The following is a 27,353-nucleotide window of genomic DNA, read 5'->3' as shown; positions in this document are numbered from 1 at the left end:
GGTTCAAAATCTCAGACCTGGCGGCTTGCTTTGTCACTTTCCCTTTCTCTCTCTTACTCTGTCCCTCTCTGGTTAAGTTAAAATGAATAAATAAATAAGTAAATGAAGTTAAAAGAATTCTTTAAAAAAAAAAAAAAAACACGAAACTATAAAACTTCTACAAGAAAACAGTAAAAGTCTTTTGGTGATAACATCACCAAAAAGTGTAATACATAAAAGAAAAAATTTAGTAAGTTAAACTTCATCAAAATTTAAAACTTCTGGGACTAGCAGATGGCATAACGATTATGTCACTGGACTCCCATGTAGTCGACCATGGTTCAAGTCCTGGAGCTTGATGGCTTAAAACTCATGCTGGTCATGTGTGTATGCATGCCCAAAATCCTGAGAGGAGAATGGAGGAGAAGGAATTGTGACATGGCCATCCCCCTTATGGAGTGATTTCTTGCTTTCTGTTTCTCTGTCTCTCTCTTTGTCTCCAGTGAGTGCACACACCCTAAATCTCACTTTAAAAATAATTTTTTAAACTATCTTTTATTATTTTTTTTTTTGAGAGAGAAATTTTTCCTATAGGGCATGTGTGCTCACTGGAGAGACAGGTGGAAAGTGAGAAATTACTACCCAGGGGGGATGCCCATGCCATAATCCCTTCTCCTCCATTCTCCTCTTGGGATTTTGGGCACCCATGCACACATGCACAGCATGAGTTTCAAGCTGCCGGGTCTGGGACTTGAACCATGCTTGACCATGTGGAAGTCCAGCATCATAAGCACTACACCACCTGCTGATCCTAAGATTTCTACCCTTTAAAAAACACTGCGGGGAACCAGCAGTTAGCGTAATGGCTATGTTGCTGGACTCCCACGTAGTCAACCGTGGTTCGCGTCCCGGACCCGGTGGCTTAAAACTCATGCCGGGCGCGTGTGCGTGCGTGCCCAAGATCCCGAGAGGAGAATGGAGGAGAAGGGATTGCGGTGTGACCATCCCCCCTGGGGGGGTGATTTCTCGCTTTCTGTCTCTATGTCTCTGTCTGTCTGGCAAGTGCACGTGCCCTATAGTGAAAAAAACCTCTCAAAAAAAAAAAAAAACACTGCAATGAAATTGAAAGCATAAACCATGTACTGGGAAGACATTTGTAAATCATATATCTGATAAAAGACTTGTAGAGTTAAGAGATTTCTTTATTCAGTTTTTTTAAAAAGACACTTCAAAAGACAAACTGGCAAATAAAAAAATGTCCAACATCCTTGGTTATTAGGAAAATTCAAGTTAGCACCACAGTGAGATACCACTACACACCTGTTAGAAGGCAGTATACTAGACAAGTGCTACCACGGTTGATGGCTTAGGACAAGGTTAGGCAGTACCCACACAAAGCAAAGCCTTCCCCAGTACCTTAACCAAATGACATTCAGATAGTATCCAGTTGATCTGCATTCTCTGCAGTTCTGTTTTTTTTCCCCTTTGTGCAGCAGATTCAGTGGGAATTGAGGAATATTCTGACCCTAATAATATTCAGATGTTTGGCTACTGTTCCCTTAGACCTGTCTAGATACTCAGTGCATAGAGGCTGAACAGCAAAGTGATGAAGGTAAAGGAAAAAGGGGGTGGGGGGATCAATTAAAAATTTTTTTAAAGGACCAGCAGTTGGCATAATGACTATGTCACTGGACTCGCACGTAGTCGATCATGGTTTGAGTCCCAGAGCCAATTGCTTAAACTCACACCTGAACGCATGTGTGTGTGTGCTCAAGATCCTGAAAGGAGAATGGAGGAGAAGGGATTGTGGCATGGCCATCCCCCCCAGGGGATGATTTCTTACTTTCTTTCTTTCTGTCTTTCTGTCTGTCTGTCTCTCTCTCTCTCTCTCTCTGTCTGTCTCTCTGGTGAGTGTATATGCCTTATAGCAAAAACCTCTCAAAAATTAAAAAAAAATTTAAAAAGAAAGGAAAAAAATTGTTTTTAAAAAAAGCAAAAAATGGGGACCAGCAGGTGGTGTAATTGTTATGTTGCTGGACTCCCATGTAGCTGACCACGGTTCAAGCCCTGGACCCAGTGGCTTAAACTCACGCCAGGCACGTGTGTGTGCGTGCCCAAGATCCCGAGAAGAGAATGGAGGAGAAGGGATTGTGGCGTGGCCATCCCCCCTGGGGGGTGATTTCTCATTTTCTGTCTCTCTGTCTCTCTCTGTCTGGCAAGCGCATGTGCCCTATAGCAAAAACCTCTCCCAAAAGAAAATAAAAAGAAAAAAATGAAAACTGCACAGTTGCTGGCAATAGTTCACAACTCAAATGCAGCAGTCTTTCTGAAGACTGCCTTTTTGCCTCTCCTAAATAGGAGGGGGGTAAGGTGAGAATTAGCAAGATAAAGGAAGATCTGAGAACCAAGAAAATACTTTACCTTAAAAAAAGGAAAAAAAAATTTAAATGAAAAGACAGAGAGAAGGATACAGAGGGATACTCTACCACTCTAGAATGGGGTCTGAAGGGTGAAGTCTCAGTAGAACATCTTCATTAATCTTAATCCCTGAAAGCAATAGTTCACAGCTCAAATACAGCAGTCTTCACTGAAGGCCTGCACTTTTGCCTCTCCATTCTAGAATAGGGTCTGGAGGGTGAAGTCTCTGCAAAAAATCTTCCTTAGTCTTAGTCCCTGAAAACAATTGTTCACAGCTCAAGTGCCGGATCCAGTTGAAATGCAGTATGATTTTTTGTTGTTGAATGACTCTTGGAATTTTCTGGATATAGTCGAATCTCTAGCAACATTAAATATTCTGGTTTTGAATCTCTTTTTCTTAGCTCGGGTAGTACAGACAGTGAGGAAAGTACAGACTCTGAAGAAGAAGATGGGGCAAAGCAAGACTTGTTTGAATCCAATAGTGCCAATACGGAGGATAAAATGGAGGTAGACCTGAATGAACGTGAGTTGCCTTATTCTGCTGTACTTGTGGCTATGGATTGGAATTAGGTGTTTTGAAAAATGAGTAAACAACCAGTCTGCAGCATTTGGGATGACTTCAAAAGGAAGAGTTAAATTGAACACACATCGTTGTGGGAATCCCTCTGGAAGTTAAAGTTTCAAAGACTGGGCTTCAGGGAAGTAGCAAGTTAGGTTCTTGATGATAGAGCATTCCTTTATGGTATGAAAATCTGTGCGAGTTTGGCTAGAGGACATAGCACTGGTAGATCAGTCCCTTGGCTAGGGACTGCTATAGCAGAAGGAGAAAGACCACACGTTGTGAAAAGATGAGGAGATAATTGTGTTTTGTAGAATTCAGAATGGCATAAACCAGAGGAAACAACAGTTAAATAGTTTTAAAGGGTTCTTCATAGTTTATGAAACTTAATAGTCCTAAAACAAAACAAACAAACAAAAAAAGACTTGTATTAACTGTCCTCTTAATTTTATTGTTAACTTTAAAAGTTCACAAAAATATTCACATGAAAGAGCTATGTGAGTTGACATTAGGGCCTGACCAGCTTTCTGCTCCCTGGAAGCCTTTATATGCTCAGTTGTTGAATCTGAACAATCCAGCTCAGGATGGAGTTTGTAACCTCAGAGCAGTCATCCAGCACCAGCAAACCCCACAGTTACAAATTAGAAAGTTAGTAGCCAGAGCAGAAGAGATTTTCCCTTCTCCCCTGCCTTCTTTTCTGACTCACTCTCTTTAGGAGAAGGAAGTGAACTGTTCTCTATAATTCAGGTCAAACCAACATGACACTGTCAAGTTCCTAGTGAGTGCCAGGTGCTAGGCATATAATCAGGGTCAGATCACAGACTCTGCTTCCAGGGACTGAGGGTCTCATGGAGAAATAGAGAGACTGGCAGTTAGGGATAATGAGGATAAAGGGCTTTAGGAGTGGAGTTGGTTGAGGAGCCCAGCTCCTACCAGCCATCTGCACAGACATCTCTGAGGGTATAATACTTAGGAATAGATAGGGATAGTCAGTTTGAAAGAAAAAACTAATAGTAAAGCTGAGACCCACAAGCTGTTTAAATTGTCTCAAAAACAGGATGAGATGGTGGGAGATACAGTCAAAGGCTAGTTAAAAATTATATTCTTGGGCCGGCTCTGTGGCACAGTGGTAATGCACTGCTCATGAGAAGCCACATCCTACATGGTGATCATAGTTTGAATCCCCAACCTTGTCAGCCTGAAAACACTCCCAACAGACATGAGTGCCCAAGGTCCAACTGGTTGGGCAACTGGAGGAAGGGATCATGGTGTGACCTGACCCAATAGAAAGTGTTCTTCTCTCACTCTCACATACAGGTGAGAGTGCAAGCATTCTTATCATGAATAGAGAAAAAAAAAAAAAAAGGAAAAAAAATTAATTGTATTCTGTCTGGCTCCAGCCCCTGGGGCCTAGCTAGTAGCCTACTGGATTACAGAGCTGGGAGCCAGGTACTGGCTGTGATTCAAGTCCCTGGCCTGATTGACCTGAAAACACATGCCCAGAATATTGGCAGGCTAACAGTCAAGGACGTCTCTTCCTTTCTCTATCTCTCTATAATGGATTAGAGAAAGATCTCTCTCTCTCTCTCTTTCTCTCTTGCACACATTCTATCATTTAAAAAACAAACAAAAAGCACAATAATCCAAAGGTGATAGGAGAGTCTCCTGAGGATTTGACTAACAGTAACGTTGGAACTGTTTAAAGACTATCACTCAAAACATAGTGCAAAAACTGAGCTAGAAAACACAGGCTGAAGACAAAGAAACTGCCTTGACACTAATTGTTCTAGAGAGGAAATGAAGAGAGTTCCAAGGATGGGATCCAAGCAGATGGGAGGAGGAGACAGGATAGATGTCCTGGGCTTTGGGCTCTAGAATCTGTGGAGTTTGTGTTTTTTGTTTTGTTTTGCATTCAGTGTATTCATGTTACTGTGCAACAGATCCCTAGAATTTTGTCATGTTTAAATTGTATCCATTGGGTTTCTCCCTGTTTTCTCCCTTCCAGAGCCCCTAGCAGCCATCATTCTACTGAATTTGATTACTATGCATACTTTATATAAGTGGAACTACTTTAGTTTTTTATTTTTTCTTTTTTTCTTTTCCCAGTAGAGGTTTTTGCCTTAGGGCACATGACAGAGAAAATGAGAGAGAAAGTGGGAAATCATCCTCCAAGGTTGAGCCACACTGAAATCCCTTCTTCTCCGTTCTCCCAGGATCTTGAGCACGCATGCACACGTGCTCACATGATTTTCTAACCACCAGATCTGGAACTCGAACCACAGTCAGCCATGTGGGAGTCCAGTGACATAACTGCTACGCTGCCCTCCTACTCTAGGTGTTTTATATAAAGGAATCACATAGTGTTAGTCTTTTACATCTGGCTTATTTCACTTAGCATAATGTCCGTAAGGTTTATTCATATTGTAAGATATGTAGGATTTTGCTGTTTTTAAGGCTGAATGTTATTCTAGAGTCCGTGGTCCTTAGATGGGGCTGAATGTGCAATAAGTGGCTAGGAAGGAAACTGCAAACTTGATATGACTTAATGTGTGCCACTGCAGCTGTGACTAGAACTGGCTGTGGAGAAAGGGGAGCTCCCTAGATGAGTCACATTCAACCTGGTTTAGCCCAGGGCTAAGGCACCAGCCCTCCTTCTGTGTTCCTTGGGAAAAGCTTTTGTATCATCAGGTCTCTGGAAGCACAAGGGGAAGATTGGCAGAGTATTCTCCCCTCCTAGAGCTCCAAGGCCTCTGCCATCCTCTTCAGTCCTGTGGCTTATTTTGGAGGTTTTATGGACTGTTTAAAACAGTTTCTAATGTCCTGATTCTGGAATGATAATCTGGGAAAGAAGTAATAAACCAGAGTAGGAAGAATAGAAAAGTGGTTTTTGTGTAGCTTAATTTAGTTGTAAAGTGGAATTCTCATTCAGATGGAGTGCTTCCAGAGCTTTGCATATAATAGGTGAGATTTTCGAACATTCAAGTGTTACCCTTTCTCCTTAACAGCAGAGCCTAGCCATACTCACACAGATTGAAGGGTAAGAAGCATGAAGTGAACCTAGTCCACAGAGGCCCTTATGTAATCCTTGCTAAGTACATCTCTTTATCCAAATTAAACAAGTAAGAAATGAACGTTCTGTGAGATGGTTAAATAACTTGCTCAAAGTCACAGTAAGGTCTTTCAAATTGGAACATTTCTATTCTACACAAGCACTTAGTCATTTTGTGCCTAGGATGAGCCCCTAGATAACCACGGTTCCTTACATCCCTTCCTTAAGCCTAGAGGTTCCTAACTGTGATAGAAAAGATCCCTCATGTAGAGAGCAGTTATTCCTCCACTTTCCTTATCTCCAGAAAGGATTTGAAGATTCAGCATACTGTGAAGGAAAGGTGTGGTATGTACAGTTAGAGTAAATAAACAGTCCTGATTTCATCTGAAGGGACACATCTCTGAGGAGATAACATTTAAACAGACACCTGCAGGTTGGATTCAGATTTGGCCACAGGCAGCATAGTGAAAGGCACCACAGACAGTAAGGAGTATGCCAGGCCAGTGCTGCCAGTTGACCTCAGAGGTCAGCTGGTGTCTGTAGCACCTGGGAAGCCTTTCTGTCTGTCATTTGTGTTAACTGCAGTGGACTGCAAGGAGGCCATGGACAGTATGTAGTGCAGCCAGATCTGGACTGGAAAGCACTAAGGTCGTTTCCAATTTATTTCACTTGAATAACCAACATATTTTTTGAAAAGTAATTTTTTTTATTTTGGAATAAGTTAGATTTACAAAAAAGTTACGAAGATAGTACATTAAGTTCCCGTTTACCTTTTACCTGTCTTCCCCCAGTATTAATACAACCATGGCACATTTGACAAAACTAAGAAATCAACATTAACATACCCTTTATAGGTAGCTTTAAATATCTGTATAATAATATTTTTGTTGGAAAAAATTCCTAAAAATGGAACTGCCAGGGGCCAGCAGATGGCATGTTGGTTAAGATGACTGGATTCTCACATGGCCAACCGTGATTCAAGCCCTGGATCGGGCAGCTTGAAAATCATGCCAGGTGCATATGTGCCCAAAATCCTGAGAAGAGAATGAAAGAAAAGGGATTGTGGGATGGCCATACCCCTCAGGGGATGATTTCTCACTTTCCCTCTCTTCTGTTTTCATGTTTCTCCTGTCTGGCGAGCACATGTGCCCTACTATGGCAAAAACCTAAAGAGAAGAAAGAAATGGAATTGCTAGACTAAACCATACAGTTTTAGGTGATAAAGGTTGTTAAACTGCTCTCCAGGTGATGCTGCCCTTCCAACTCCTACGACTAGTGCGTTAGACTACCCTTCCCTACAAGTCCATCTTTCGTTATCATTGCTAGTCTGTTGTGAAAAATATCTTATGTTACATTAAACTACTGAAATATTCTCCAAATGAAATTCCTCCCCTCTTTTTAGCACCCAACTGGTCAGCCAACTTTGATGTCCCAATGGAGACCACCCACGGTGCTCCATTAGACTCTGTGGGGTCTGATGTCTGGAGCACAGAGGAGCCGATGCCAACTAAAGAGACGGGCTGGGCTTCTTTTTCAGAGTTCACATCTTCCCTGAGGTGAGCGAGTGTGTGCTAGCTCTAAGCCTTTCCATAGGAGAACTGGGAATAGTATTTGCTACTGCCACGTAGTCTTCTCCTTAACTTACATCCATTGAATGTAGTGATTTAAACAGGGTTCAAAGTCACATGGGGACATACTGACAGAGCTCTGCATTATAAGACAGTCACCATCTCCTTTCCTCTGGGGTGAATTGGGAGAAGGGAGCAGTTTTTAACAAAGTAGCTGGGCAGATGTGGTCCCTGAGAGTTAGCAGGGTACAGCAGATACCATCTCCGAGGACTTTCCTGGCTCAACACAGTGGTCAGGATAAGATTGAGAACAGGAATGAGGTGAAGCCAAGAACTTTTGACAGGATGTCTATGTGGGGTGTTCAGAAAAGTGCAAACAAAATGTATCTTGAATTCAGTATATGACATGAACTTACATTTCACTTACAACTAGTATAGTGCTATAAACTAAGGGCTATGACAGGTATGGCTGTCATTCTTACTGTTTGTATTCTCAGTGACAAAAATTGCATAATTTTCCTGAATAATAATTGTTAGCATTTGAATATTAACCATGGATTTGATGTCTCCTTAGGCTTAGTTCTATTTGCTAAATGTTTTGTTTACTGAAAACTGAAAAAAAAAAAAAAATCACTGTCCACCACCCCATTTGAAAGGCATTATTGCTTTCCCTATTCCAATAAGAAATGTTTTTTGAAACAATCACTTACAAGCTAAAGATAGGAAGACAAACTTTGTGAGCTGACAGTTACTGTCTTAGAAAAACCAGAGAGTTAACTGATCCCCATGTTTTACAGTAACTGTAATGAGAGCAGTAAGCTATTTAGAGGTACAGTGGGATAGGTAGAAAATGTCTCCAAAATATTATTTCATCAGCCCGACTCCAGTCCAGGACAGTCAAATTTCTACCCCTTCCTTTTTTTCTGTCTTATGATAACTGGAGGATAAGGCCCGTGATCATTTGAGGATGTTGTTGAAGCAGCTTGCTTCTCTCTCCTCACTGTGTACAGGTCTTTGGGATGTTGAGGAGTGTGGAACCTGGGAGTGGGGGATGGAAGAAGAAACAGCTATCTCCCCCACTGCTTGGTTGTTTAATGTTTCTTACTATGTTTTCATAACACCAACAATAGGCATCAGTAAGAGGGCAAGTCCCTCCAGGCAGTTTGGCTCATGGTAAGTAAGGTTTTTTGTAAAAATGGTCAACCTTGTAGATATAGTTGACACTGTATGATGTCTGTTGCTGCTGTCAGAGCTCTGGGTGCTGATGGTTGGGGTGAGAGGTGGAGGCAACTGGACTAGACTCAAAACTCCTCTGCCCCTACAGAAACAACTAATTCCCAAAGATTGTGAAATAATAGGGTAACTGAGGGCTGTACCTCACTGCTAACATCTAATTTTTTCTTTTAAAAGCACAAAAGATTCTTTAAGGAGTAATTCTCCAGTGGAAATGGAAACCAGCACTGAACCCTTGGACCCTCTGACTCCCAGTGTTGCCACGCTGGCAGCGCAGCCAGAAGGTGAGAGCAGAAAGCACTTGGCTGCACAGCTCACAGGTCCCTGTAGCAGGTTATAAACCAGATTTGATACTCAGGCTCAGGGGCTGAAAGGAGCCAGGAAAATGTGGTGGGTCTGATGTCCACAGAGCAACTGATGAAAGGAAATGGTACATGTCACTGCAAAACCACAGCATGTTGATTTTAAGAGTGAAGGATCTAAGTTCTCAGTTCCATCAATGTGCAGATAAGGAAACTCAGGCCCAGAAAGGAGCAGTGTCTTAGCCCACAGCACCCAAGGGGGGAAGTACCAGAACTGGACTTGTGCGTTCACACTCACACTTGTCCTGGATATGGGTATATCAGACAGTCACTGGTATCTATATATCAAGTTCCATTAGGTTGTCTTATTACTCAGTGTTCATATATACTCCTTGCGTTGGCCCTGAACTATTTTCTTACTGATAAATAGAGCTTCTGGAAGGTGGAGAGTATTAGTAAAGAGTGTTAGGGATGGGGATTTGAGGGAACTCAGAGGAAAGAATCTTAAAGAAAAGGTAGCTAGAATGGGCGACTGTCTTTGTCCTGTGCTGTGGATTGGGACAAGTAGGAGCAGTTGTGTCTGCTGGGAGCAAGCTGGGAACATAAGTAGACAATGAGTTGGGAAGGCTGTTGGGCACTCTCTGGTCTTCTAATGAAAACAACCCAAGAAATGTCTCTCTCTATGGTTTTGTTTGTTTGTTTTTTCCTATGGGGCATTTTTAAGAAGTCTGTGCCTCGCTGGGCGTGTGTGCGTGCGTGCCCAAGATCCCAAGAGGAGAATGGAGAAGGGATTGCGGCGTGGCCATCCCCCTGGGGGTGATTTCTCACTTTCTGTCTCTCTATCTGTCTTTCTGGCGAGCGCATGCACCCTATAGCAAAAACCCTCAAAAAAAAGAGTGTTAGGGATGGGGATTTGAGGGAACTCAGAGGAAAGAATCTTAAAGAAAAGGTAGCTAGAATGGGCGACTGTCTTTGTCCTGTGCTGTGGATTGGGACAAGTAGGAGCAGTTGTGTCTGCTGGGAGCAAGCTGGGAACATAAGTAGACAATGAGTTGGGAAGGCTGTTGGGCACTCTCTGGTCTTCTAATGAAACCAAGCCAAGAAATGTCTCTCTCTATGGTTTTGTTTGTTTGTTTTTTCCTGCATTTTTAAGAAGTCTGTGCCTCGCTGGGCGTGTGTGCGTGCGTGCCCAAGATCCCAAGAGGAGAATGGAGAAGGGATTGCGGCGTGGCCATCCCCCTGGGGGTGATTTCTCACTTTCTGTCTCTCTATCTGTCTTTCTGGCGAGCGCATGCACCCTATAGCAAAAACCCTCAAAAAAAAAAAAAAAAAAAAAAAGTCTTCTGTGCCTCTTCAGAATCTGGCCCAGGTTATAACAGGCAAACCTTTTTACTTTATCTTCTTTATGTAGTCAGTATAAGATTGGGTGGAAGGTTCTGCAGAAGAGGAGCCATAGTTCCTATTTGAGTTTGGTTTGTGTTACCATCAGCTGTGTTGTCTTTTCAGCACCAGGCAGTGTGGCCATGGAAGCCAGCTCTGATGGAGAGGAGGATGCAGAAAGTACAGACAAGGTAACTGAGACAGTGATGAATGGCGGCATGAAGGAAACGCTCAGCCTCACTGTAGATGCCAAGACAGAGACTGCAGTCTTCAAAAGGTAACCAGGGGCTAGTTCCACTAGCAACTCCAGGTTGTTGGGAGGATGATGGGAGAGAGATCTCAAATACTAACATTTTAAATTTGATATAGATGAGTGTTCAGACATTAGCTTGATGTCTTTCTAACATCTCTATTAAGCTCAGTAAATCTTCATCAATAAGAAGATGGAGAGTTTAGGCCTCTCTGGATTTTTCCCTGTGTATGTGTTTCAGAAGATTATATTTTAAGTCTAACAGACTGACAGTATGAGAATTGACAGATCATTGGTCATAGTAGAAACTGACCTATACAAGAGCTACAGAGCATAGTCCATCAAAACCAGAGTCAGTGTTGTGTAGATCATTGCCAATAGACATAATGCAATCATTAGATTTCAGTAGCAAAATGGTAACTCTGAAGCAAAACAAATGTATACACTATTTATGGAAATTAGCAGCCTCACTTCCAAACTCTTAGGTAAAAAAAAAGAATCTTAAAGGGTAATTAAAAAAAAAAAAAACTTCTGTCAAAATGTATGGACTGTTGGGAATCAGCAGTTAGCGTAATGGCTATGTCGCTGGACTCCCACGTAGTCGACCACGGTTCGCGTCCCTGACCCAGTGGCTTAAAACTCACGCTGGGCGCGTGTGCGTGCGTGCCCAAGATCCTGAGAGGAGAATGGAGGAGAAGGGACTGCGGCGTGACCATCCCCCCTGGGGGGTGATTTCTCGCTTTCTGTATCTATGTCTCTCTGTCTGTCTGGTGAGCGCACACACCCTATAGCGAAAACCTCTCAAAAAAAATAAAATGTATGGATTGTTGGGGCTGGCAGGTGGCATAGTGCTTAGGGGCACTGGACTCCCACATATCTGAATACAGTTCGAGTCCCAGACCTGGTGGCTTGCTTTCTTGCTTTCGCTCTTTCTCCCCCCTCTTTCTCTGTATCACTCTGGTCAAATTGAAAATAACTATCATAATAAATAAAATAAAGGAAATGATTAAAAAAAAAAGTATGGACTGTGGACCAGCAGGTACCATCATGGTTAAGGTGCTGCTGGACTCCCACCTGTCTATTCTGCAGTTTGGGTCCTTGACCCGACAGCTTGAAAATCTCCACATTCCTCTGTGTGTGTGTGTGTGTGTGTGTCCAAAATCCTGAGAGAAGGGATTGCTGAGTGGCCATCCCCCTGGGGGGGGGGTGATTTTTCACTTTCCCTCTCTCTGTATCTCTCCTTTCCAGTGAGCACACATGCTCTGTGACAAAAACCTTAAAAAAACAAACAAACAAAAAAGTATGGACCCCAGCTAAGCCAGTGCTGAGTTTTAGTCCCCATCTCATACAGATCCTTTCAGAGATCACAAAAAGGAATGCTTCCCAGTTCATTATGAGGTCACTAGACAACAAAATAAAACAGAGAATTGATGGAGGCTAATTTTATACATAGGCATGTACAAAATGTACATGTATATAGGTATGTATTTGCAGTAGTCTATTCTTATCCATAGAAGATACATATTCCCAGATAGTCAGTGGGTATCTGAAACCATAGATAGTGCTAGGCCATTTATACACTGTATCTTTTGAGGTTTGATTTTGTTTTTTTTCAAGCTGCCATATTTGGGAACTTGGCCATGTAGGACCCACCACCTTAACCACCATACCACCCAGCTGGCCCTTTTTTGTTTAACTTTTACCAAGTTAAACTGTTACTGGTTTGCTTAGGAGTTTGAGTCACATATAGGTATGAAAGTTTCATTAAAATAAAAAAAATTCAATCCTCAGGAATGGCAAGTGGCATGGTGGTTAAGGTGCTGGACTCCCACATGGCTGACCTCAGTTTGAGTCCTGGGCTTGGCAGCTTGCTTTCTCACTTTCCCTCCATCTCTCTCAAGTCAAAGTTAATAACAATAATAATATTATTATTATTAAATCATTTATTTTTTTAAAAGCCGATCCCTTTTCCTCCATTTCTCTATCCCACCAGTTTTGAGCACACACACATATGACATGGTCATGTTTTTCAAGCTACCTGGACTGGGATTCAAACCATAGCTGGACATATAAAATCCAGCTCCCTCTATACTGCTCTTAACCATTGCACTACAGTGAACAGAATTTAGATGCCTTCACTTTAAGGAACAGGGCCGGCCTTGTGGCCTGGCGGTTAAGGCAGCTGGCCTTGTGGCCTGTTATGGGAGCCAGATTTCACATAGCTAACTGAGTAGTTCCAATCCCAGCTCTGGTAGCTTAGAAAAAAAGAAAACGCCAGGAGTGCGTGTGGGTGTATCCATGGCCAGAGACCTGACAGGATAGAGAAATGAAAAGATCGGGAACCAGCAGTTAGCGTAATGGCTATGTCGCTGGACTCCCACGTAGTTGACCGCGGTTCGTGTCCCAGACCCGGTGGCTTAAAACTCACGCCGGGCGCGTGTGCGTGCGTGCCCACGATCCCAAGAGGAGAATGGAGGAGCAGGGATTGCGGCGTGTCCATCCCCCCTGGGGGGTGATTTCTCGCTTTCTGTCTCTATGTCTCTCTCTGTCTGTCTGGCGAGCGCACACGCCCTAAAGTGAAAATCTCTCCAAAAAAAAAAAAAAAAAGATTGTGGCATGACCACACAAGAAGGGTGCTTTCTCTCTATCTCTCTGGCAAGCTTATACACCCTCTGGACAAAAATTAAAAAGATAAGGAACAAAGGCCCAGCAGATGGCATAGTGGTTAAGGGCACTGGATTCCCACATGGCCAACCATGATTTGAGTCCTGGACCTAGCCACTTGCTTTCTCACTTTCTCTTTCTGTCCCTCTCTGGTCAGATTAAAATATAAAAATAAATAAAGTCAAATAAAGTAATTATTTTTAAAAAAAAATCTTAAAAAAAGATCAAGAACAAATAAGGATATTCATGACCACTGTATAGGAAGAAAGTGTTAAAACTTATTTTTTTGCAGATAGTAGTGATCAACTACAAAACTTTTATAAGTAATAAATTCAGCAAAGCTGTTGAGTAAGAGGTCAGTTTTAAAAAGCAATAGCCTTTCTCTAGGTCAGTAATAAGCAACAGAATGTATAATAAAGAGCAAAATACTATTCACAAAATGCATCAAACTATAAATTATTTAGGAATCATCTTAACATATCTCTACAGAGCAAACTTGAAGGTGATCTGTACAAGTAGTGGCAGTCCACACACTGTGATGGGATAGCTTAATGACATAAACAGTGACTGCTATAATCAAATTAGTTCTTAAGTTTAGTGTAGTCCCATTCTAAAGTTCATTGAGGTATTTAGAAGGACCTTGATAAACATACGCTAAAATCTGTATGGAAAAACAGCACGGTCCCAAATTGCTAATGATAACCAAAAGGAAAGATTAAGAGACTTGCTGTGCAAGATATCCAGTCATGCTGCACAGTTGGAGTAATTAAAATGGAGTCACATTGCATCCATATTGGTAAAGGGGTTAACATAATTGAATAGAAAGATTAATAATGGGAATGGTTTAGTAGTGGTGGTACTTGGTGAGGCTGGTCACTACAAGGGGGAAAAGTCCAGTCCAGTCCTCCTTGGTCTGTTGGAACATTGGAAAAGTCATGATGTATTTTTCTATGCAAAAATGCGTTACAAGATTTCCAACGATCCAATACGTCATAAAGCAACTGCAGATGGATTAGAAAGATAACAGGAACAAACATATACAGTGCTTTCTGTGTGCCGGGTCCTGTTCTCAACATGTTTTACATGAGCCAGCAGGTGACATAGTGGTTAAGGTGCTGGATATACCCACATGGCCAACTGTGGTTTGAGTCCCAGACCTGGGGCTTAAAAATCACTCTGGGTACTTGTGTGTGACCATTCCCCTCAGAGGGTGATTTCTCACTTTCCCTCTCTCTTTTTGTCTCTCCAGAGAGAACACATGTCTTACGGCAAAAACCTTAAAAAATTTTTTTCCACATATTCATGTTTTATATATACTAATATATAATATATTTCCACATATTCTTATTCATAATTATTTCTTTTAGAAACCCTAGGAAATAGCACTTTGACTATTATTCCCACTTTTCAAATGAAGAAATTGAAACACTAAAATTACATTGTCGCTTTAAATGATGACGCTGACAAGGTCTTCTCCGGAATGCTTTATTACCCCAGGCCTTTTACAGTCTTCTTTCCCCTACCCGCTTCTTCCCCAGCCCTTAAGAAGGCAGCATGGGCCAATCAGGGAACTGTGCACGTACAATGCACGTGGTACGGAAGACCGTTGCCTTGCGCCTGATTGATCGCATGCACTGTTCCCGTGTGCACCATGCTCTCCGCCGCCCCACTTCCTAAAAGTTGTTTACTGCTCTGAGTGCTCAGTGAACTTCCGCTGAGCGCCATCTTAGGGTGAGCACTGGAGACCATGGGCGGGGGCGCTCCACATTACATGATGTGCCTAAAATCTCCAGGTAGTTAATAGAAGAAAATGTAGAATATGCTTCTAACCTACAGGCAGAAAAGGACTTTAAAAAAAGGGAGTGGGGGGGTTGGGCGGATAGTGTAGCAGTAAAATGTGACACTCTCTGAGGCTAACCCACATGGCAAGGTTCTGGGTTCATGTCTAGAGACCCTTCTGACTATGCTGGATATGCTTGTGCCCATGATCCAGGGCTGGCCGAGGCTATAGGTAGAATACAGCATCAAGACCTTGTTGGGAGTGCTCTCTTTGTCTCTCTCACTCATGGAATGAAAAAAACAGTGGCCTACTGCAGCGGCATGCTTTACTTTGTGGGTGTTGTGCTTTGTAGGCTAGATCACATGGGAGGGAGGTCCAGTTTCGGAACCTTAAAAAGCTCTGCATTGGCGATGCAGGCCTGTAGTCCCACCTGGGAAGCTGAGGCAGGAGAGGAGGATCACAATAGTGGGACGTCTTTAAAAACAAAACAAAATTAAAAAAAAAAAACACTTCACTAGTAGTAACTATAATTCAAAGAATTGGAATTGATTTTATCAAAGTTAAGGACTTACAGTTGATGAATTGTACTGTGCTAATAAAATTAAGAGGCAGATTAGAGATTGAAAAAATGTATAGTATCAGAATCAGCAAGAGATTGACCTTTAGTGTTCAAGGCATTCATTTAAACCAGTAAGAAGAAAAAAACCAACTCATAAAATGGGCAAAAAGTTATAAGTTTATAGACAAGGAAACACACAAACAAACAAAAAAACACAAGAGATGTTCAGAACTCATTCATTATCAGGGGAATATTAGTGATTGCAATATATCACTTTGTACGTCTTATCAGACTAGCAAAACTGAGGAAGGTGGATAATGTTGTAGTGTGGGGCTAAAGCTACTAGTGGGCAGTCTTTCAGGGATAGTAGTATGAAATTCTTTATAATATAGAAAAATGACCCAGAATGTTCCACTCTGAGGTAGAGCCCTGAAAAATACCCAAACAGTTTTGTTAGGGCTACAGCAGAGATTTTTTTTTTTTTTTTTTTTTTTTTTTTTTTTGTAGCACTGTGCACAGAGCTATAGAGGGGGGCGGGGGGGCAGTTTGGATGTGTGCTGCTGTGAGTAGCCAGGCAAAACGGTGATAGTTGTTCATTAAGAGTGCTGTGGGAGCCACAGTCAGCAGGGATAGGTGGACCTTCAAACATACTGTGTCAAGAAAGGAGTACACTGATGGGGGCCAACAGGTAGCGTGGTGGTTGGGGCGCTGTACTCTCATGTGGCTGACTGCAGTTCAAGTCTTGAACCTGATAGCTTGTTTTCTTGCTTTCTCGCTTTCTCTCTCTCATCAAATTAAAGAAAATAATGATAGTGAATAAAATTGAATAAATAATTTTTTTAAGAGAGAGATTTTTGCTATAGGGCATGTGTGCTCGCCAGAGAGATAGAGACAGAAAGCAAGAAATCACCCCCAAAGGGGATGGCCACACTGCAGTCCCTTCTTCTCCATTCTCCTTTCAGGACTTTGGGCATGCACGCACATGTGTCATGTGAGTTTAAGCCGCCGGGTCCAGGATTCTAACCAGGGTCGAAGATGTGGGAGTCCAGCGACGTAACCATTATGTCCATTATGCTGGATTCGAATAAATAATTCTTTAAAAAAAATTTAAAAAGAGTACACTGAGATGTATGGTTCAGTGCTAGTTTATATACTCAGAATATACATATGCAGAATATACATATGTAATGACTATATATGAATTAAAATAATCAGTACATTAGAATAGTTGTATGGACTGGATAATTCATATCACCAAATCATTTGATTTTTAACTCCCTTTTACTTATAAATTGCCTAGAACCAACTAGAAGCCACCTGAGAAATCAGTTAGGTTTTTTATAAGCAAATCTAGAACAGGACTCAGCTCCTAAGAGTGATAGGTCTTCCCAAAGGGATGTTCTAGCTGCCCTTTAACTGACTATACTGTTAGTGCCATTTCCCACAAAATAAGCAGAAGTCCCAACATCCAGCCAGAGTTGAAAAAAGTACTTTCCACACCAAGAGCTGTCTAAGGGGAAAAATAATCCTTCCATGTTCCCGCTAAGTCCTCTGTTCCCTTACAGTCGGTCTTTACCTGTTCTGGTCATAGCTCTTGGTTCCTTCTTTACTTTTGTGTCATTTGTACTTCTTCACATTGTTGGGGGGCAACTCAAAAATTATCTCGAGTTCAGGCAGTGTGCCCCTCCCCACCCCTTGACCGAGGTTTCCAACCATCAGGCTGACATGGGGATCTGACCTGCTGGCCAGCTGTTTTAATGGGCTCAGCCCTGAAAGCAAGGTGCGTTAACTAAAGACTCATTCCTTCAAACAGGTTCGTTTGACACCGAGTCTGCAGTTTTCTCATGTGCAGTCGTGGGCATTTATTCCCCCACATCCCTCATTTCTAGGAGTGTTCTGAAACTCTTGTACGTTTCTTTTTCTGTTTTGCACACTTGGCTTCAGAGTGTTGAAATCCTACCGGTATGTACGGTAATATGGGGCCGTTCTTTATTTGACATACCAGCTACATCACATCGCCCCCTCTTTCGGTTCCCACCTATATGTGATCCTATCCTCCTGTGATTCCCCACTCACCGTCTGTGGTCCCTGTGATCGTCCACCCTGAGCATGCTCAGCCACAGGGCATGCCCTCCATGGCAGTCATGACTCCAGAGCCATTGCATGTGATCTCACCCTTTGGTATATAGACATTAGTGCCTCCAGTATATAATGTACCTGTCATCCTTTGCACTGCAGTGAGGAAGGAAAACTGTCTACCTCTCAAGATGCTGCTTGTAAAGAAGTGGAGGACAGCTCCGAGGCGACGGTGGAGGCAAAGTGTGCAGTCCCCCGGCCCCCCAGCAACAGTCCAGAGCAGAGGTAACTGTCTACATCCTCAGGTCCTGCCTGGGAGGTCCTTTTCTGGCTTTGCCTGTCATCTCCTGGGACTTGGGAGGGGCGTCAACATCTGGGGAGTGAGGACTTCAGGGACTGTAGACAGTTTGTGCTCAAGCTTTCAGCAAGTGATGTGACCCAGTAGCAGTTTCCAGGTTCTTATGGTAATCAGAGTAAGTAGGCAGAGATTGTAGAAACACCAGAAGCTGAAAACTGACTGGCTTTTAGTCACTAGCATCACTGAGTCCTTGCTGGCTTACCTCTCCTTTTTTGTGAGGCCCTAAGTTGAGAATAATACTGAGCTCCCCTGGGATTGGAGTACTCATTGACCCCTATAAAGGCACTCAGCTGCCAGGCACAAGCAGATCTTGTCTGTTTTCCCATGGTTACACATGTATCAGGCAGAGAGAACTTGCCTGGAGAGCCTTTCATACATGCACTGAAATGTGCAAAAATCTCTCTATGAGAGTGTTGTGATTTGGAATGTGACATATCTTTTTAGTCACCTAAAGGGCTAGGTTTAGCTACTGAAGGTGGGCTCCTGGAGCCAGAATGCTGCACAACTGCAGGTTTAGAACTAGGGTGGCCTCTAATTGCGTTAGAGCTCATGCCAGAAGATAAGATATACTCCTGGACCTCAAGAGATTTTTCTTAGCACTTCCCAGAACTAACTTTTTGAATTAGATATATCTGAGAGTGTATGTTCCTTCCATAGGAATAATAATGGCCTTCAAAGCTGTTTCAGAGAAGTTGTGCTGTCCCCCAGGTCTGACTTGCCCCAGATCTCCTAGGCATTCTGTGGAAACATAACCAGTAGGTACCAGCAGGGGGCACTCTCCATCTATTGGTTGGAAAAAAACGTATTCATAGTATATCTTTGTTACTCAAGGAATTATAGCCAAAATGAAGGGTTTGGTTTTGTGATGTAAAATTTTTTTGCATACAAAACAATTACAAAAAATGATTTGAATGTGTTGACTGTAGTGAAGCCTTTGGGAGGTAACAACAGCACTGGGGGATCTAGCGTGAGGTATACTTTTAAACAGTTGGACAAGTCACTTGGAGTTTGCAATGTATGTTTCTTAAAATGATCCTTTGTAGGTCTAATCCCCAATCAGTTATGTCATCTCCCTAAGTTTTACCTGTAAACTTAGTTCTTTTATATTGACAGTTGCCTAGGTACGCCACAGAGTTAACTTTAGGTCTGTCCTAATTTGTAGTAGTTGTTTCAGGAGCAAGTTCTTGGTTTCTCTGACATAATGGACACAAGAGGCCACAGAATCATTTTCTTGGTTCTCTGGAGTGCAGAATTGTTAACCTAAGGGGTATGAAAAACCCTGTGTTCCCAATCTGCAGAATTGAGATGGTGGAGGACAAAGTTGGAATGAGCCAGTGGAAAATGGAGGGAGGCATCACTTATGTTCATACATTCGTCCATCCATCTTTCCTCCGTCTACCTCACACCTGAGTGTGGCAGCCATGATCTAGGCCTGGTGAGAAAGCAGGAACAAACAGGGATTCAGTACTCTAGGGAGCATCTGGGAGGACGAGTTAATAAAGCTGGATGAGGGAATAGGAGAGACAGGAGTTCATGTTAGATGGGGTCATGAGAAAGGCATCTCTGCGCAGGTGCTGTGGGAGCTGGTATGAGAGCGGTCATAAGGTAAGTGTTCTGAATTTTCAAGTGATCAACTCGTATGGCAATGCTGAAAATTGAATATAACCAATCTAACCCACACGGTTCTTATCATAGCCACATACCACCATGCTCTCTTGGATTGGCAGGCATGCTGTTTCCTATCACACTTAAAGATTTGTTTTGCCACAAGGTCTTTTCACTATTATTTATCACACATTCACTCTGTGCCAGCCAGTGTGCTAAGTACTTTGTGTACAGTTTATACTTAAGTCTGGTGAGGTGAGGATGGGATTATTTTTCACTTTTTACAAGGGAGAAAATGGAACTGAGAGATCAGATTAAGAGATACACTTTTTTTTTTTTGGAGAGTTTTTTTTTCTTTAAAGGGTGGGTGAGCTTGCCAGACAGACAGAAACAGAGAGAAAGAAAGTGAGAAATCACCCCCCAGGGGGGATGGTCACACCACAATCCCTTCTCCTTTCGGGATCTTGGGCACGCACGCACACATGCCTGGCGTGAGTTTCAAGCCACCGGGTCCGGGACACGAACCACGGTCAACTACGTGGGAGTCCAGCGACATAGCCATTACGCTAACTGCTGGTTCCTATACTTTTTTTTTTTTTTTTTAAAGAATTATTTTATTTTTTTTTCACATGAGTTTTGCCAGAGAAAGAGACAAAGAGAAGGAGAGTAAGAAAGCAAACTGCAAAGTCCGGGACTCGAATCATGGTCAGCCATGTGGGAATTCCAACACCTTAAACACCATGCCACCTGCTGGGCCCAAGAAATATATTTAATGGGCCGGCAGGTGGCATGCTGGTTAAGGCGAGGTGCTAGACTCCCATCCAGTGGACCATGGTTAGAGTCCCAGACCTAGTGGCTTGCTTTCTCACTTTCCCTCCCTTTCTGGTCAAATCTTAAAATTTTTATTTATTGGGACCAGCAGTTGGCATAATGGCTATGTTGCTGGACTCCCACATAGTCAACCACAGTTCGAGTCCTGGACCGGGTGGCTTAAACTCATGCTAGGCACGTGTGCATGGTGCCCAAGATCCTGAGAGGAGAATGGAGAAGGGATTGTGGCAATCCCCCCCCCCCCCCGGGGGGAGGTGATTTCTTGTCTTCTGTCTCTTTCTGGTGAGCGCACGTGCCGGTGCCCTAGCAAAAGCCTCTCCCCCCTAAAAAAATTTATTTATATTTAAGAAATGTACTTAAGATCACTCAGGCTATAAGTGGTAGAGGTAGAATATGTATCTAGTTATGTCTGGTTTCAGAACTGTTGGTTCCTGTACACTGATTCATCATCACATGTAAGTAGAATACATTGTATGCTTGGATCTGACTTCCTGGTTCTCTGTTAGAACTAGCAGGTAGGTATCAGGTTTCAAAAGCATTCTGGTTTTAAGGTTTGAATGCTAGTTTTTTAAAAGTATTTCTGTTCTTCCCCAATTACAGCTCTAGGCACCCTTTCCCGTCTCCTTTATAAGATTTTGGTAAAGCTTCTGAGAATATCTTTCATATTTGTTAACTTTGGCAGGAAGACAAAACTTAGAGATTTAGCCACTATTTTATCTGCTGTCCCATCTCTCATTCCATCAGTTTTGAGCCTGATGACATTTGCTTTGCAGGAATGTATTTGAGTGTACACTTTTGGTATAAGCCTTTTCTTTCACTGCCTTTTCTCTCCTTTTCCAATAGCAGAATCCTGTTTTCTAAATGATATTTCATGTGAATTCTCATGTATGGGACATATAAGAGCTTTTGTTGAAGGAAAAGTGAGTAAATAGCTCTAAAGGCTCTGGGTATAGCAGTTTTAAAACCACTGGCCTGTGGCCTGCAGGTGGCATGGTAGTTAAGGCACTGGACTCTCACATGGTTGACCACAGTTCAAGTTCCAGACCCAGTGGCTTGTTTTCTCACTGTCACTGTCCCTCTGTCTCTCTACAGTCGAATTGAAGAAAAATAAACAAATAAAATTAAATAATTAAAAGCAAAACAAAAAAAAACTCTGGCCTAGGGGTTAGGTAGTAACATAGCTGGACCCACATGGGACAGATCCTGGGTGTGCTTCCCCAAGCACACCAGGAGAGGGCATACTTGCCTATAATTTGGGCTGACAGAGACTGAAGGTGCATCACAGCATGAAGTGCCTGTTGGAGACGCCGCTCTCACTCATGGAATAAATAAATAAAACCACTGGCCTGATCTGTGCCTGTGCTCCTGAGGCAGAATGGTGTTACAGAGCCTGCCCTTCTGCAGCCCTTGCTAAATGCCTAGTTAACTGATGGCAAAGCTGAGAAATCCTCAGATTTTTCTGAAGCTTTAGATAAATTCATATTTCAATTAAGTAACTTACTGTTTCAGGTTTTACACTATGCATTGGATAAAACTGTGTTAAAATAGATGTCCACTGCCCTCCGGGAGCTAAACAGGGTTGATTTCCTTCCTCATGTTTCTGTTCCAAGTCCCTCAGATGTCTGTCCCTTCCTTCTCAGGACTGACCAGCCAAGCATGCCAGGCAGCACATCAGTCAATGGCCCTGTATGATGAGCGACATCTGCTGCTACTGACCGAGGACTGCAGGCCGCCACCATTCAGGGGGCTCTGGAGGGGTCATCTGGAGCCTGCCAAGCTGTCACTGCTGCACTCACTCTGCAAGGGATCAGGACCAGCAACCTTTATATTCTAGATTCTAAGACATTGTACAGAGAAATTCAGAAGTGTAAAAATATTGCACATTGACAAATACCAAGAATTTTTGCGTATGTTTATATTGTATTGTTCTAAATAATGGGTAGCCTGTGAAATAAGATCTTGCCACCCATGTAATAATAGTAGTAATACTATAGTTAAAATGGCTGTAAGAATAGTTTTATAAAAGTGAATACACAGATCTATTGTATTTGAAACATAACTATTTGACGATTAGTGTGACCAAAGTATTAGGCAGTTTTCATACATTTTTCACCTTGTACAAAATTCTGAATTCATTTTTCTTCCAGGTTGGCAAGGACTTGTAGAATTGAAATGCCCTCTAAGTGTTATTTTGGTTGTTCTAACTTTCAAAAGTGATTTTGAATACGAAATATTTGGTGTTCTTTTTATAACCAGTTTATGATTGGTAATTGTTTTCTGTATTGTTTAAAATGGATCAAAAATGTAAGTCTATTGGTAGAGATTAAGTATTTATTGCTACAACTTAGTTGATAAATTGATGTTATTGTAAAGCCATATGTTCTGTTAAAGTCTTGTTTGCTTGAAATGATTATTCTTACAGGTGAAACACTAGAATATTTGGAGTGTTTATGGCTTGTGGTTTGGGTTCCTTGGTTTTGTGTTTGTTTTGTTTAGGGGATATTTTTTGTTTGGTTTTTTTTTTTGTTTGTTTGTTTTGGTAGTTTCATCTGCCTTTTAACCCATTCACCAAAATTTACCTTGTTAACAAGCATCACCAATGAACATTTCAGAGCAATCTGCATATTTAACATACCTGAATGATATTAGGCAAGTCAGTGGAAAAATGCTCGTGCTGCTAATGGAATTAGAGTGCGTTCATTTTACAGGCTAGTATTTTTTAAAAGTAGAAATCAAAATCTGGCACCGAAGCATGTTAATTGTTTTACTGTACCTTGTGAGATTTTCACTCGTAAATTCTAAACCAGTGTATTTTTTTTAGAACTGGTTTGTGTATATATATAGTGATTATGGATACTAATTCAATGTAATTTATAATTTTCTATGTCAATATAAAAATACATCACAGCCTTCTCAAACAGCTGAAGCAATATATTGTATATTGCCCTATCATCTGGTGAAAGGGTTAAATTACTTCACCTCTTGCACTTTTAGATGCAAATCAGTTTTTCATTTCTGTAATAGAAAATTATTCACGTATTTTTACATCATTTGTTTTTCCTGACCAGTATTTAAAACCAAAATGATATTCTGAAAATGGCCAACAATTTTTTTAGAAATAGCATCCCAAGCAGCGTGCCTAAACATTACATTGCATATGGAAATAAAAGAATCAAATGTTTAATGCCTTATTTCTTATTACTTTTCCATTCGGGAGGTTGATCATGGCAAACCTAGCACTCCGTGGACAGTGGAGTCAGCAGGGAGCCCTGGGACAGATGGCTCACTTGACCTTTGCACACCTCCTCAGGAACCTTCTTTGTGTTGCTAGCTCCTCTCAGAAGAGACTGTCCTCGTGTGTTCTCCTCCCTAACCTAGCACCGCCAGAGGACAGGGCTCCTTCTGCTTGTCTCAGGGATGCCTGTCTGGTGTGGCACAGGACTTCGGTGATTGCTGGTGGGTAAGGTGCATTTGTCTCACCTGGTGGCAAGCTTTGGCATCTGTGGTCAGGTCGACTCCAGCAATGACCCACACTGCCTCCATGGTTTGTGTTTGATGTTTTCATCTTCTTGTTCAAGGTAGCACACAGTGTCTTACTTCATCCTGTGAGCATTTGGGTTTTTTCTTTGGGGTAGTATTTTGTTTTACTTATCTTAAGGGTCAGGGAAAGGACATGAGGATAAGAAGAACAAAGTCTGCTGGGGCTTGGAGGGTGCCAGCCCAAGAAAGTGAGTACACTCTCATTTAGTTTCTACTTTGATTTCTGTGTATCGGCCATACTGAATTGCAAGACTAACTGATGTCTACAATACAATACTTGTATTTAAAATAACAAAAATAAAGCCTGATTCTTTGTTTCTAGAAACCTTCTCTTGTACCTTGCTTGGGCTTTAATAACCACACAGGCTATGGGGCTATCATAAAAAACACACCATTGGTTCTTGCTTCCTGCCATCAGCTCTCATATGGACTCCCGATCCTACACAGTATCCTATGCTGATGAAGATGAAGAGCCACTAGAATTCACATTGAAGAATTATCCATTTATTTTTATTATTTTAAAATTTCTGGGAACCAGCAGTTAGCATAATGGCTATGTCGCTGGACTCCCACGTAGTCGACCGCGGTTCGTGTCCCAGACCCGGTGGCTTAAAACTCACGCTGGGTGCGTGTGCGTGCGTGCCCAAGATCCCGAGAGGAGAATGGAGGAGAAGGGATTGCGGCGTGACCATCCCCCCTGGGGGGTGATTTCTTGCTTTCTGTCTCTCTGTCTCTCTCTGTCTGTCTGGCAAGCGCACGCGCCCTACAGTGAAAAATCTCTCCCAAAAAAAAAAAAAATTTCCTATAGGGCACATGTGCTCACCAGAGAGCAAGAGAGAAAGCAAGCTGCCAAATCCCGGACCTGAACCACAGATGGCCATGTGGGAGTCCAGCACCTCAACCAACACGCCACTTGCTGGCCCCAAGTTTGTCATTTATTTTTTAAAAATTCAGTGAAAAGGGCTGAACTGGACAGCTTAAATGTGGTATCCACAGGATCAGGGGCTCTTACCCCCTGATGGAACCCAAACACCTAGAATGGGCAGTGCCTGGCACACAGGAGCTCAGTATGCTCTTATTGACGGGGGACCTGCCACCAGCTCCTGTCTTGAACCACTTTCTTTGGTCCTCCAGCTTCTCAATGTGTAGTATTCCTCCAACCTGTATATTTTGGCTCCCAGCCCTACAAATAACACTTAGTGATTAAATACACTTTTTGCATAAAAAAGTGTCCCCAGTGGTGGTTTTCTTCCAGCAGTTTCCTCTGCATGCCTGAACTCTAGGCACCTCAGTGGGAAAGCTCATGCCTAGTTAAGGGCACAGGCTCTGGAACCAGGCAGCATACGCTCACAGCTCACTTAGGACACTCCTAACAGTGTGACCTTGGGCAAGTTAACTTCTCTTCATCTCAGCTGCTTTTTCTGTTGATGGAGAAAACAGCAGCAAACTCATAGACCTCCAAGTAGGCAGTTCTCAACTCAGAGTAAATGTTTAGTGTTAGCTGTTTACTCACTTCTCAAACCCGTCACCCACTAGCCCTTCCACATCCCTACCTAGATCCTGTTTTATTTAAAGCCTTTACCTCCAGAAAAGTAAAGCATCTTTCATCCAGTGAACTTCATTGTTATGCTTCAGGGTCACATACATTTCATGTGACAAATCTGGCATGCCACTACCATATATCATGTACAAAAAATAATCCAAGGTGGCATGGTGGTTAAGGCACTGGACTCCCACATGGTTGACCACAGTTCAAGTCCTGGACCTGGCAGCTTGCTTTTCACTTTCTCTTTTTCACTGGTGAGTGCAAGTGCCCTGTACCAAATTTTAAAATAATGATAAACTAATTTTTTTTAAGTCCAAGATGGGTTATAGATCTAAACATTTGTACTTAAAAGATAACATGTCTAGAAGGAAAAAAAATATTTAAAAGTTGGGGTTAGCAGAGGTTTCTTAGGAAATCGAGTATAAACCATATAAGAAAGAAACTGGACTTTCACCAAAATGCAGTTTTTCTGCTCTTCAAAGTGAATAAGAGTATGGACTTACAGGGGAAAAAAGTCTATGTGAAATCATGTCCAACAACAGCAAAATGGGTAAGCAGATTATGGTGTACTTATACAATGGAATTTTCAAAAATTAAGCAGCAGTATGTATGAATCTCAAAATATGCTAATTACCTCAGTTGAGTCATTTCACATTGACTGTAATATACTAAAATCATTATACCATAAATGTGTACGTTATGTCTCATTTAGAATTTTAAAAGTTTGTCCGGTGAAATAAGACATAAGAGTACCAGTCTGTCTGCATATGAAGCACTAGAACTAGCCATACTACTTCATGGTGGTAGACATCAGAGTTATGTTTTTTCCTAAAGAGGAAGAGGGAAGGATTAGGCAGAAAGGACACAAGGAAACTATCTTCGTGATGGTGGTCACATGAATGTACACAGTTTCAAAACTCACTGAACTCTACACTTAAAACCTACATGTTTTATTGTATGTAATTTATACCTTGATATTTTTGGAAGTTTAGTAAGAGGAGAAAATAAATTATTAAAAATTTTCAGAGAACATATTCTCCATAGTGACCAAGAAATTTCCATTCCTCCCCAGTAGGAGAGGCTAAATGTCTGCTGGATTCGGAACTAGAACCCAAACATGCTTGATTTAGTGTCTCCTGGATTTGCCTTCCCCTGGAGGGGATACATTCTGGTCACCTCTTCCCTGACTTTTATGTCCTTACTGAAGAGGTCTGCATCTGTCTAGTCCAGTGCTGCCTGTAATCAGATGGGTAAATCTGTCCAGTGCCGGGATCAAGTATTAGGGAACTAATTCTAGCCAGGTTCACACCAAACGAGACACTAGTGTTTCAATTCCCTTTGTATGTCAGCTGTGTCTTAATTTCTCAGAAGGTACTTAGAACTAGACTCCTCTGCAGAGCCTCTGCCATGTGCCCTCCCCCTTCAACCTCTGCAAGTCTTCTACGTTTCAGACCCAGAGGGAAGGCCATGTCTTCTGAGAACCCTGGGTCCCTGGGGCTGCAGCAAGCACCCCAGAAACCTTATCTCAGAGGATCTGACTTGTCAGCCTCATCTGTCCCATGAACTGTTACCAATATTTTTTCTCAAAAATAAAATTAAGCATTGAGCTTTTTATTTTCTTTCTCTTTCTTTCTTTTTTTTTTTTTTTTTTTTTAG

At 42.1% G+C, this 27,353-nt stretch overlaps 1 protein-coding gene and 1 long non-coding RNA gene across 21 annotated transcripts in view; one reads left to right on the top strand and one right to left on the bottom strand.

Annotated features, from left to right (window-relative positions):
- Window positions 1-23,461, top strand: part of PPP6R3 (protein phosphatase 6 regulatory subunit 3) — a 182,317-nt gene extending 158,856 nt beyond the window's left edge. For 14 of the 20 annotated variants that reach the window (XM_014585305.2, XM_014585303.2, XM_014585302.2 and 11 more), the window contains 7 exons: window positions 2,799-2,920; window positions 7,408-7,561; window positions 8,984-9,090; window positions 10,615-10,765; window positions 17,686-17,703; window positions 17,980-18,102; window positions 22,252-23,461. In XM_014585305.2, the coding sequence (XP_014440791.1) occupies window positions 2,799-2,920; window positions 7,408-7,561; window positions 8,984-9,090; window positions 10,615-10,765; window positions 17,686-17,703; window positions 17,980-18,102; window positions 22,252-22,303 (727 nt within the window). In that variant the 3' untranslated portion in view covers window positions 22,304-23,461. Of the gene's footprint in view, window positions 1-2,798; window positions 2,921-7,407; window positions 7,562-8,983; window positions 9,091-10,614; window positions 10,766-17,685; window positions 17,704-17,979; window positions 18,103-19,746; window positions 19,781-22,251 lie in introns of all 20 variants that reach the window. The other 6 variants (XM_027769424.1, XM_014585301.2, XM_014585300.2 and 3 more) reach the window with 2 other exon arrangements.
- LOC114006668 (uncharacterized) overlaps window positions 23,138-27,353 on the bottom strand; it is a 14,337-nt gene continuing 10,121 nt past the window's right edge. Inside the window, exon 2 of the long non-coding RNA XR_003548372.1 lies at window positions 23,138-24,214. This is a non-coding gene — a long non-coding RNA (uncharacterized LOC114006668). The remainder of the gene's footprint in view (window positions 24,215-27,353) is intronic.

The sequence above is a fragment of the Tupaia chinensis genome, unplaced genomic scaffold (assembly GCF_000334495.1).
Source record: "Tupaia chinensis unplaced genomic scaffold, TupChi_1.0 Scaffold149501_1, whole genome shotgun sequence".
In the NCBI taxonomy this organism is placed as follows: Eukaryota; Metazoa; Chordata; class Mammalia; order Scandentia; family Tupaiidae; genus Tupaia; species Tupaia belangeri.
Note: the sequence above shows the minus strand (reverse complement) of the source record. Positions and strands in the feature narration are given on the sequence as shown.